Source organism: Phacochoerus africanus, chromosome 4, assembly GCF_016906955.1.
Source record: "Phacochoerus africanus isolate WHEZ1 chromosome 4, ROS_Pafr_v1, whole genome shotgun sequence".
Classification (NCBI taxonomy): Eukaryota; Metazoa; Chordata; class Mammalia; order Artiodactyla; family Suidae; genus Phacochoerus; species Phacochoerus africanus.
The window spans coordinates 75,036,032-75,047,176 of record NC_062547.1 but is presented as its reverse complement, the minus strand read 5'-3'; the positions used below and the strand labels follow the sequence as shown (position 1 = coordinate 75,047,176).

At 55.2% G+C, this 11,145-nt stretch overlaps 1 protein-coding gene across 8 annotated transcripts in view; it reads right to left on the bottom strand.

Annotated features, from left to right (window-relative positions):
* Position 1: 1 nt before the first annotated feature.
* The window catches only part of ZFR2 (zinc finger RNA binding protein 2), a 53,229-nt gene continuing 42,085 nt past the window's right edge, over positions 2–11,145 (bottom strand). For 2 of the 8 annotated variants that reach the window (XM_047777511.1, XM_047777512.1), the window contains exons 14-19: positions 9,144–9,282; positions 7,389–7,486; positions 6,818–6,913; positions 5,253–5,364; positions 4,465–4,562; positions 2,456–3,695 (exon numbers count right to left, since the gene is read on the bottom strand). In XM_047777511.1, the coding sequence (XP_047633467.1) occupies positions 3,489–3,695; positions 4,465–4,562; positions 5,253–5,364; positions 6,818–6,913; positions 7,389–7,486; positions 9,144–9,282 (750 nt within the window). In that variant the 3' untranslated portion in view covers positions 2,456–3,488. Of the gene's footprint in view, positions 137–2,455; positions 3,696–4,423; positions 5,402–5,574; positions 5,618–6,817; positions 6,914–7,388; positions 7,487–9,143; positions 9,283–11,145 lie in introns of those variants that run through there. The other 6 variants (XR_007134480.1, XR_007134479.1, XM_047777515.1 and 3 more) reach the window with 6 other exon arrangements.

The window sequence follows — 11,145 nt, the reverse complement described above, 5'->3', positions numbered from 1 at the left end:
CCCGCAACCTGAGGTCCCGCGTCGCTGTCTCAGGCTGTTTTTCCCCCCCACAGTGGTCTGACTTCTCAGGAGCCTGGTCGCGTGTCTCCGCCAGCTGCCAGCCTGTTCTGGGGTCCTCTGCCCAGGGGGAAGAGGGCTAGAGAGGAAAGATGAGAAGCGACTGATCTTCAGACCTGCAGCGAGCACCATCACCCAGGCGTTCCATCCATCTGGACCCAGTACATCGCTAACCAACTGTTTGATTTTGTGGCTGTGTTGCCTCAACTTGGTGTTTTGGAGTTGCTAGGAGGACAGATTTAACTCTCTGTCAACGGGACTGGTTTTAAACCAGCTGGTGGGGAAGATCATATCCATATTCCCTAGGAGGTATGGAGGGGATGGTGAGCAGTGCGCTGTGAGGTTTCCCAAAGCTGCTGCTGCCAGGATGTAAGGGAGGTTCATGGCAGTGGGATGGGACTTTCCACAAAGGTGCAGCAGTGACTGTCACCCCTGAATGCCAAACCCTCCTCCCTTCTCTTCATCCTGTTGCCAATTGCCTTAGCTAAAGTCTCTTGCCCTGGTGTTCCTGTTTCCTGGGATGAGATAGAAACAAATGGTGTCTTCTTATCTGCTAGGAGGTGAATTCCTTCAACAGAGAGACCCATTGTGCGGGGGAGGGGGGGGTCAGAGCATGATTTCAAGCATTAATATATTTCTTGAACTACTATATGTTTGATCTGTTCTAGAACCGGGGACACCACAATGAGTAAGGCAGATACACTTCCTGCCCGCAAACAATTCACAGCCCAGGGCAGCGGTGGGGGAAGGCAGATAACAAATGATTTTAATCAGTGCTGTGTGGCATAAAGGAAATGAATAGGGTTATGTGACCAGTTGAGGTGGTCAAGGAGGCCTCTCTCAGGAGCTGACACCTAAGCTGGGACCCGAAGGAGGGGAGGAGCCACTGCCCATACAGGTCAGGGGATGGAGTTTACAAGGCAGTGGAAATGACACGTGCAAAGGCCCTGGGGCAGGAACAAGTTTGGCTGGTTCACTGAGGACCAGAAGACTAGTAGGTCTGATGTGGAGTTACTGAGGCAGAAGGAGGCACTTGGGTTCTTGTGGGGGCTTTGCTGGGATTTGGGGTATTATCTTTTTTTATCTTTTTGCCATTTCTTGGGCCGCTCCCGCGGCATATAGAGGTTCCCAGGCTAGGGGTCTAATCAGAGCTGTAGCTGCCAGCCTACGCCAGAGCCACAGCAACGCGGGATCCGAGCCGCATCTGCGACCTACACCACAGCTCATGGCAACGCCGGATCCTTAACCCACTGAGCAAGGGCAGGGATCGAACCCGCAACCTCATGGTTCCTAGTCGGATTCGTTAACCACTGCGCCACGATGGGAACTCCTGGGGTATTATCTTGAGTGCAATCCTGAGTTTTATCCTGAGCCCCCAGCTGCTGGAGGGCTGAAGCTGCAGAATGCCAGAAGCTATGAAACGAGAGCAGCAGAAGTGGGACTGACAGGACTTCTAGATGACGTGGCCTGAGCACAAAGGAACCCAGGAAGACTTGCCGGCAGTGGTGGTGGTCAGCCTGGACAGCTGAGTGAATGGCAGAGCAGTCAACCAAGATGCAGAGGGACAGGGGTGTGTGGGTGAAGCTCCCCTGCACAAGGTGGAGGATGTCCCCTGTGCTCACTCTGTGGCCGTGGCCAGGACCAGCTGAGGGTGGCTCTGCCTCCCCGGTGTTGTTAGGGTGCCAATCCTTCAGGAAGGGCCCAGTAGCAGAGGAGAGAGGCCTGCCCTCCCAGGGAGGTCAGAGTGGTCAGGCACCAACCAGATGCTTCCTGTTTCCAGTAGATAATGCACCTGCTAGAAGGGTAAGCTCCCGCAGGGGCACTGACATCCCCTTGGGGCCCTGACTGTCTCCCTGTCCTGGATTGCGCTCACAGGCATGTACCACTCCCACTAGGGACCAGTGCAACCTTGCAGCCACCTCTCATCTCTGTCCCACAACCACTGCCTGGGGATGCCCTGTGTGCTTAAAGTGGTCAGAGGCCCAGTTGTGAGGAGGTCTCCCTATCTGAACTCCACCCTCTGAGTTTTGCAATGAATATCTGGGGGGACTCAGATACCCACCCCTCCCAACTCAGCTTGGCTGCCCCCCCTTCCAGGAAGGCATCCAGGGCTGCCCACCCTCCCTTTGATGGCTCCCTGGAGCAGGCCAGGGCAGGTTCCTTGAGTGGCTGTGGGACGTGTATTAGATGAGTGCTTCTTGGGCTAGATCCCTGGGAGTAGGGGGTGGTGTCTGCAGAGCCAGGCTTCTCTGCATCCTCAGGGGACCCAGTGTGGGAGTGGCCTGGGGGGCCCACAGCCTCAGAGCTTCGGGGAGACATGCTGCCTGGTCAGGGGCCCTGCCTAGAGCCCCAAGAAGTCACCGCACCTCGAGGAAGGACTGCGCAGTCCACACCAAGAGATAAGCACATCTTATTTATTCCCCCCTCCCCCAACCCCAAACTTCCAAGTAGCTCTACGAAGACATTAGCTATGAAGCCACACACAGGTTGTCCCTTAAACACAAAAATGAACTTGAAGCAATCAAGTGACCAAAGATCACATAGGCCCAAAGACTTTTCTCCTTCAGCGCCATTAGGCAGCAGCCAAGAGAAGGTTTGGATGGATCAGGGCAGGGTGCCCTCATGTCCGTCAGTGCCAGGAGGTACCTGACCTTGTGCCCTGCACTAGGCAGAGCCCCAAGACCCTGCTTCTAAGGGGCAAGGCCTGGACCCATGTCAGCTGCACCTGTGCAGGGAGGATGGGGGAAAGACAAAGGCAAACACAGCCTCAAACGAGATGAACACAGCGGCTCTTCGTAGTGCAGAAGGCACGCAATGGCATGGGGTGCAGTGCCATGGGGATCACAGATGTTCCCGGAGTCAGGAGTGCACCCAGCCCACCTCCTCACCACCTTCTGGCTCTGTGGCCTCCCCACCACGGGCCAGAGGACAGGCTCAGCCGGGGCCCTGCAGACCTCTGCCTGCGAGGGGGCCATCTCCAGGCTGGGGAGTGGGAGGGGCAGTGAGCTTGCAGCAGGTGGGGCTTGGGGTCTGGGCACCCCGCCCTGGGCATGCCCTTAGGCTTGGCCACCACCTCAGAACTTCTGACCTGCCTTCTGGAACCAGGCTTCCTGATGTGGGACCCCCGACAGGCTTGCCAGTGTGATTTCAAGTCCACGCACGGTGGAGGCATCCACACAAGGTGATTTAGATACCCACACTCTTAGTAGGCCATGGGTGAGTTTAAAGCTAGCAAGAAATGTCAGGCTTTAGATAGAGGCTGGCCTCAGGTGCTGCCCGCCCACCCCCACCCACTGCAGCTCAAATTGCCAGATGAAGAGATTTCACTAATGATTTAAGCACAAGTGTCCTGAAATAAATCTACAGAATGTTACTGAAAAGGAAAACACGACTGTCCAGTGTCAAGGTTGAAGCAGCCACTCAGCGGTGCGTCAGGTCCCGTTGGGGAGGCGAGGCTGCTCACGAGGGCCCCTCTCCACCCCGTTGGCCCGCTTCCTTGGGCCCATGCCCTCCTCGGCCTCGCCTGCCTCCCGAGGCCTCTTCCGGAAGCGCGCCCCAGGCCTGCTTTTGGGGGGCGGCAGAAGGTCGATGCCCAGGATCTTGTGGATCTGCCGGAATGCCAACATGCGCAGGGCATGCTGGGGGCAGATAGCGCGTCAGGACCCTCCTGCCCACTCCCGGCTTGCCCGCCTCTCCCAGCCCTGTGCAGCCCTGAGGGCTGGCTGGGCAACCTCAGCAGCACCCTTCTAGCAACTGCTGAGCTCAAGTCACCCTTGGACATGAAGAATTGTACTAGGAGTCGCTCGGGGTGGCTGGTGGCAAGGACTTTGCTAGAACACTAGCTCAGTACATCAGCTCTTTCTCGTCTCACTACAGGGACTCCAGATCCTGCCTCTTCAGGTTCGGCTCTGATTAGAGCATTTTGACTCTTTCCGTTAAAGGCAATTCATAAACCTCAGGCCCAAAGTGATTTTTGTACTGCCAGGAGACTTGCTTATAAATACACTTGCAAACAAAAGTGATGCCATAGGCAGGGGCTCAGCTTTGGTGCTGGAGCCTATTCAGGCCAAACTGGAGGCCTCAACTGGGTGTTTCCAGATCATGGTTGGGGGTGGTAGACCCATGACAGTCCCAGCCAATGAGGCCCCAAGTCTGCACCTCATCATGGGGGCGGCTTCGGTTCTGGGCCGGGCTGGCCCTGTCCCCAGAAGCAGTCTTATCCCCCACAAGCCACCTGTCTCTCTTTGCAGGTGGGGAGGAAAGGGGAACCCCAAACTATTTCCTGGGATGTAGTGCAGGTACAAAAGGGGCTGGGATCTGGGCTAGCTGGGACCCAGGCCGCCCACAGCTGGGCTGAGCAGGGCTGAGCTGGCCTGAGTCGGGGAACCTTGGGGGCCAGCCCCCTACCTGAGCACTGGCCGTGATGTCTTCCCGCTCCTGGAGGGTCATGGACCCGAGGGCGTCCATCTGGTCTCTCTCACAGGGATCCTGGAGCCCAGGCCCATCTTTGCGAGGGGAGGAAGGGGGCAGCAAAGAGGAGAGAGCACCCTCATGAGTGCTGCCACCACACTCTGCAATGCTAAGGGGGAACTGCACTTGGACACCACATGCCCTCTCCCATGGCCAGGCCTCCCTCTGTCCCCACACACATTCACCATAGCTCCCCATGGCCTGCGTGTGTGCTTGTGCGAGTGTGTAATTACGTAAAAGCTCATGCCATGGGCCAGTGTATTATCTTCTTCTTCCACTTAATACACTATCATCCTGTGTCACTGGAATGACTGGAAAAACACCGTTTTGCATCTAACATGTCACATGGGCTGCACACTCGCTCTCCTCCTGCTACGGTGAAGGACCCGAGATGAACATCTTTGTACACAGCCCATCATGGACTTCCTGGTTGTTTCCTTTGGACATGTCCCCTGGACCGGCTCTGGCTCCCCAGAAAGGGTGGATGTGCCATTGGAGTAGAGTGAGAGAAGGCTCTGTTCTAGCCTGCACCCTGCCTCTCCTTCCCAACCTGTCCACGGCTCAGCGTGGCTCCCTTGCATGAGCAACGTGTGTCTGCATCTGCTGTCCTCTCTGAGTGGATGTGGTTCTCAAGTGTTCCTGAGAGGCTCTTCTGCCCACTCCCCTTCCCCTGTGGCCCTTGGTCTCCAGCATGTGCTCCAGGGTTGTGGAAGATGCTGACTGACCTGTCAGGAGTGTCCCCGAGGCCACACACTCCAGGACCCGTCTCACGGCATCCCCAGGGCTCAGGGGCCCCTTCGTGCTGCTCAGAGCCTTCTCCACCAGCAGCTCCATGGCCTGGGCCGGGTGGGGACAGAAAAGGAGATCCGTGCCTCTGAGGAGAGAGTGGCTCTGCAGGCTCGGCTGGGGTCTCCAGGGAACTGGGGACAGGAGGTCCCTTCATCTAGCCCCCTCACTCCCACCTGCCCCTGAACTTCTACAAGGAGGATGGTCACTGGGGCCTCACGCCACCTCCTGGCATGGCCATGGGCAGGCTTCTTCACTCACTTGCCTTGGCTTTCCCATCAGCAAAATCCCATTGATGGTAACACTGCAAAATAGCGCCACAAGGGTTAAAAGAAACTGGTTCTCAGTAACCTATGGTTCAGCTAGCGAGAGTCCTGAGGGTCACAAGGACTTGAGGACTCACTCAGCTATGTCCCCTCCTCCAAGAAGCCACCTTACCAGCAGGTCCCAGGGCAAAGCTGGAGGTGTGAGCTGTTGGGAGGTGTCTATGCTTACAGGGAAGTGGGCTGTGGGGAATGCAGGGCCCTCCCAGCATCAGGACAAACCCTGCCCCTCACTCAGTGCAGGGTGGTAGCTGTGCCCTCCATGAGGGGTGGTGCCCCAGACCCCAGTTAGGAAGGCAAGGTCCAGGCAGGCACCAGAGCCCTTGATTTTGGAGACGGCGCTCATAAAAATGCCAAGGGAAGCTTGGGTTGGAATGCAAAGGGTCCAAGAATGTGCCTTTGCAGCTGATGAACAGGCAGCAGAAGGCTGCACATAAAATGCATGAGTCCCTCCAAATTCCGGGCCCTCTGATGTCTTCCCAAGGATAATGTGAGACTAAAAAACCTATACCACCATTGCTGGGATGGGTGGTGTGTGGTCAATGGGTGTGTGACTGGAGAGGGACACTCAGAGACAGGTTCACTGAAGGGCTCACAGATGAGATGAGATTCCAAAAGATAGGGCAGGGGACCCCTAAGAGGGTGGGAGCTGGGGTTCTCACAATACGGCAGCTTGGGGATTTGGGGGCCATGGGGGCCCTTGCATCCTCTCTCCTCTCTTCCCCCACGAAAGACCCCGGGGCCTGCTGACCAGGGTGTCAGAGCGGCAGGGGATCTCCCCTTTAGAGGAGGTGGGTCTGCACCAGGCAGCCCAGAGGCCACGAAGGCAGGTCAGGCACAGCTGCTCACCCTCACTGGGCCCTCCGCACTGACGACTAAAGGTCTAGGCAAACACTCCACCTTTTGCTGAGGCGCCCTTGTATTTGCATGCTTCCTGGTTCTGCCTGCCAGCTTGTGGGTTTAAGATAATACAGTCAAATGAAGCTGCGTCCTGTAGCAAGCCTCGTCCTGGGACCACTTCTCTAGGATCCCGATGTGCCCCACCCTGATCCACCTCTCCTGGTGTTCAGGCTGCCACCAGCCCTTTCTTGGAAAGCTGAACGCTGGACCTGGAAATGAGGCTTGGCCTGTCAGGGTTGAGGGCTTCCCAAAGCAGGGCTGGCCCCCCGGTGCTGCCTTACCCAGTCTGGCAGGGCCCCCCAGGTGGGCACTCGCTGGCAGAGGTCCCGAAGGATCCTGATGACGATCACACAGGGTTGCAGGCCACTGGCTCTTGCCTTCAGGGGAAGAAGCAAAGAGTTAGCACCAGGGAGCCACGTGCAAGTGATAAGGTAGGGAATGCACATGGAGCTGAGGGAACAAGGGCTGACTCAGGGGGCAGCGAGCCCAGCCGGGGGTCCTGTCCTGGCAGTGGAAGCAGCAAGGACTCCAGAGGGCATGGGCTAGCTGGCTTCGCAGGTGGTGGCTGGAAGTGGAATCCACTCTCAAATGGCCCAGGCCAAGCCAACTGGCTCAGGTTTGAGCCTGGTACCTGCTGCCAGGGGCCTGTGGGGTACAGCATCCTCACCCCCAGAACGGCACTCATTCATTTCAAGTTCCCGACCCAATCAGCCAAGAAGTAACCTGGTTAACACTGGGCAAGGACATGTGAGCCAAGCAGCCAGTGGAGAAGCTGCTCCACCCCGGTTGTCCCTCGTTTGTACTGGGAGCCTAAGGGCCTGGCTGAGGCCCCCTCTGGCCCTGCCCCCTGACCTGGAACCACTTGGCGCGTCGGAGGGCAGCCAGAGACTGGAGGCACTTCTCTGGGCTCAGGACATCTCCCGGATCAGGCAGAGGCGCCTCTGTTCCTTCTAGAAGAGAAGGGCACAGGAGTCAGGTACCCTGCCCCCTGCTCTTGCCTCCCGGGCTATGTAGCTGAGTCCTCAGGTCCCTGGGCCACACTGCATTTATTAGGAAGATACACCATTATTCCTCCAAGGACCACAGGAGTCTTCTTGGTGGAAATCCTATCTTCTCTGAGGTTCTGAGCTCCCATGAGGAAAGGGCTCTGTGCTTGTCACCTGGAGCTGTCAGTGCAGACCCACCTGGTTAGCAAATCACAGTTCAGATGGGAAATGATGAATGAAGTTGGATTTCCAGAAACTTCCACATGTGTGATTAAAAGGGAGTCAGCAGGTCAAGTTTGAGCACACACTATCATGGATGATCAAGGCTCCATGTCTGGGGAAAATTCCACCCTGTTTTGTCTTTCTTCTTCTTGCTTCAGGAATATTATTCTTCCCTCATTCTATGAAGCCCTGGTTTTTCAGGTCACAGGAGGGAGCACAGGTTTTTCTTTTGCTCATAAACAGCCCCCTGGACCCCAGGCCTGGTTGCTCCTTTGGGGCTGAGAGCAAGCAGTAGCAGAAGCTGAAAGCTCTCCACCCGGCAGTAGCCAACAGGGCACAGACATGTAGTGAGGAGCAGCTCTCAGGGGGCCCAGGGCTCCCACAGAGGGTTTCTGGTTCTCTTGCCCCCTCCAGTCAGCCTCCATCAGTGGCCACAGACCTTGAACCCATTCTGACATTCCCAATCTACCCCTCATTTTCATGGGGGCAAGCCCTAGAGGGCCTTCAGCTGGAGTTGAAGGGCATCACTATTTTTCCTCATTGTATTTATTTTCAGATGACTCTCTCTTATGACAGTTGGTAATGGTTGTTCACTTATGGTTCAGAGGCTCTCCTCTTTAAAAATTTAAGAGTGGAGTTCCCATCATGGCTCAGAGCAAACAAATCTGACTAGCATCCATGAAGACGCAGGTTTGATCCCTGGCCTCGCTCAGTGGGTTAAGGATCTGGTGTTGCTGTGGCTATGGTGTAGGCCAAGAGCTACAGCTCCAATTTGACCCCTGAGAACCTCCACATGGCGCAGGTGCAGCCCTAAAAAGCCAAAAAGAAAACAAAATTTAAGAGTTAAAAAGGAATCGATTTAAAGGAAAGCATCAGTGGTTCGTGGCCCTCAGCTATGACGAGACAACAATGATGAAAGAGATCTAAGAAAGACTGGAATTTGGGAAATAGTCCCAGAGGCTATTCCAGTAGGTTCTCTGGCTGGATGAGATTCAAGTGCGTCCCTGTCAGCCTGGCCTGCAATCCCATGTTGGCTGCTCTCTGGCCTCGCCTACATCCCCCTCCCACTCTCTCAGGCAATGCCCATCTGCCACAGGCCCCCTAGGGACCCAGCACAACTAGTCTCCCCTGGGCAGGGAGCCAGTGCATGCATGGCCCCAGTCACAGGCACGTGCTCTGCTGCTGGGTCTTGAGCCACCTAATTCTCTGTCCCAGTTCACTTCCTCCCTTCCTCTCCTGTCCTAACCAGCTCTTATCTGATGGAGGTATCTGGGGCTGACAGAAGTGCAGGAAATTGGCTATGGCAACCCCCCAACCCCCTGCCCAGAGCAGAAGTGAACACTGCCCTTGACCACTAGGTGTGTGGAGAGGGGGGCTGGACAGGAGGGTCTGGCCGCACCTCGGTCTGTAGAGGGGTCCTCCCGCATCAGGGGTGAGGTGATGGACACAGTGACCTGCATCTTGGGCTCCTCGCAGGAGGAGATGATGATGTTGGCTTCAGGATCTGAGGAGACCTCATACTTGTCATCTGTCACGATCTACAAGGTGTAAATATAACACAAGGCTGAATTACTCCAGCTGAGAGGTAGGATGTGTTTGGGTGCCAGGCCCCACACCAGGCATCTGGAATCTCTTAGGGACTGAGACACAGCCCTGTCCTCCAGAAGTGCACAGGTAGAAATGCATATAGACAATAGATTGAGCATCAAGGTGCCTTCATACAGAGTGGTGTTCATAAAGAACACCCATAGCTTAGTAACAACATCAGCATCCTGATAATAAAACTGACAAATGATAGTTTGCAGAAAGAGAAACTGAAATGACCCTTTTTACACTATGACACAAATTACTCCTATGATAAGAGAGACTAGAGTTAAAACTAGAATGGGAGTTCCCTTGTGGTAAACTGTGTCACTGCAGTGGTTCAGGTCGCCGCTATGGCGCAGATCAGATCCTGAGCTTGGGAACTTCCACACACTATGGGCACAGCCAGAAAAAAAAAAAAAAGAGTTAAAACTAGAATAGGGTGCCACTGTCACCTGTGGGAGGGACAAAACTCAACAAGTCTGAGGAGCAGCTAGGCTGGCAAATCTGTGCATCTTTAAACTGCTGGTGGAGGCTGGCCTGGCGGCACCAGAAGCATCCAGGCTCGCACCTTTGATCCAGTGACTCTGCCCCAGGACATGCTCCCATGTAAATGGGGCAGCATGTATACAAGGTTATGTATTTTGTGAAGACTTGCTGGTAACACGGAACACCTGAAACAATCTAAATGTCCAACTACACAGAAGGACCCAGCCAGTTATGGACAAATGGCAACAGGATAATCTTAAGCCAGAAAAAAAGAATGAAGCTCCCTATATAGTTATGGAATCTGACCCTAGACATGCTACTCAGTGAAAAAACGCAATACCCTTCAGTTGGTCCCATAGGTTACTGTTTGGGTACAAAGACAGAAGGATGGTTTCTCAGGATATGGACAGGGGCTGCCTCCAGGCAAAATTTGAGCCTCCTCAGCTCTGGTCCCCACCCCATGCCTGCCACAGAGGCCCAGGGTTTAGGCTTGCCCCCAACACAGGCGTCCTTATGACCCTGCCCACCCCAGTTCCACCTAGGAGATACCCTGAGAGGGTCAAACCCTTGCAAGCAGAGACCCCAGACAAGCCCTGCTCTCTCCGCAGACCCTCCCTTCCATTCCCAGCCTCTCCAGCTTTGCTCCTGCCAGCCTTTTACTCTCGGGGCCTCAGGGAGAAGGGACTCCTTACTCACAGGCATTAGAACTCCAACTGCCTTCCTTGATTACCGGCCTCCTGGGAAGACAGCACAATGAAGCTGGGTTTGGTGCAGTGACTTGGTGCTGAGAGAGGCTCTACTATGTCCCTCATCTTGTCTTGGGGTCCCCAAGATGCTTGGCCAGGTAATGGCTAAGAAGGTCCCCTCTATATTCCACATACCTTTCAGGGCAGGGGTGGGGGGTGGGGGGCACCGCCAGCTCTCCACAGCCTTAGCCATCCTCATGGGCTTAAGGCTTTGTCCTAGCCACTGGGCTACAAAGTTCTGGAAGACAGGGCCTGCATCTGAGCCATCTTTGCACCGCCTACAGCATTTAGCAAAAACTGTCATGTCAGGGGTGTTCAGGAAATGAGTGATTAAATTGGCAAAGTCAGAGAATGTCATTCCCCTGCTTAAAACCCTCCAATCCTATTTCCCCCATAAGGCCTTCAGGCCTGGCTTGATCCAGGCTCTTATCCTCTCAGGCACACCTCTCCCAGGGTCTCCTCCCTCTTGGCCTCTGCAGGGGCAGGTCCTTCTATATGGAATACTGCCTGCTTTCCCATTTTTCAATGCCTCTCCCATTTTTCAAGGTTTCTCGGCTTTCACCTCACATGCTCCCTCCTCTC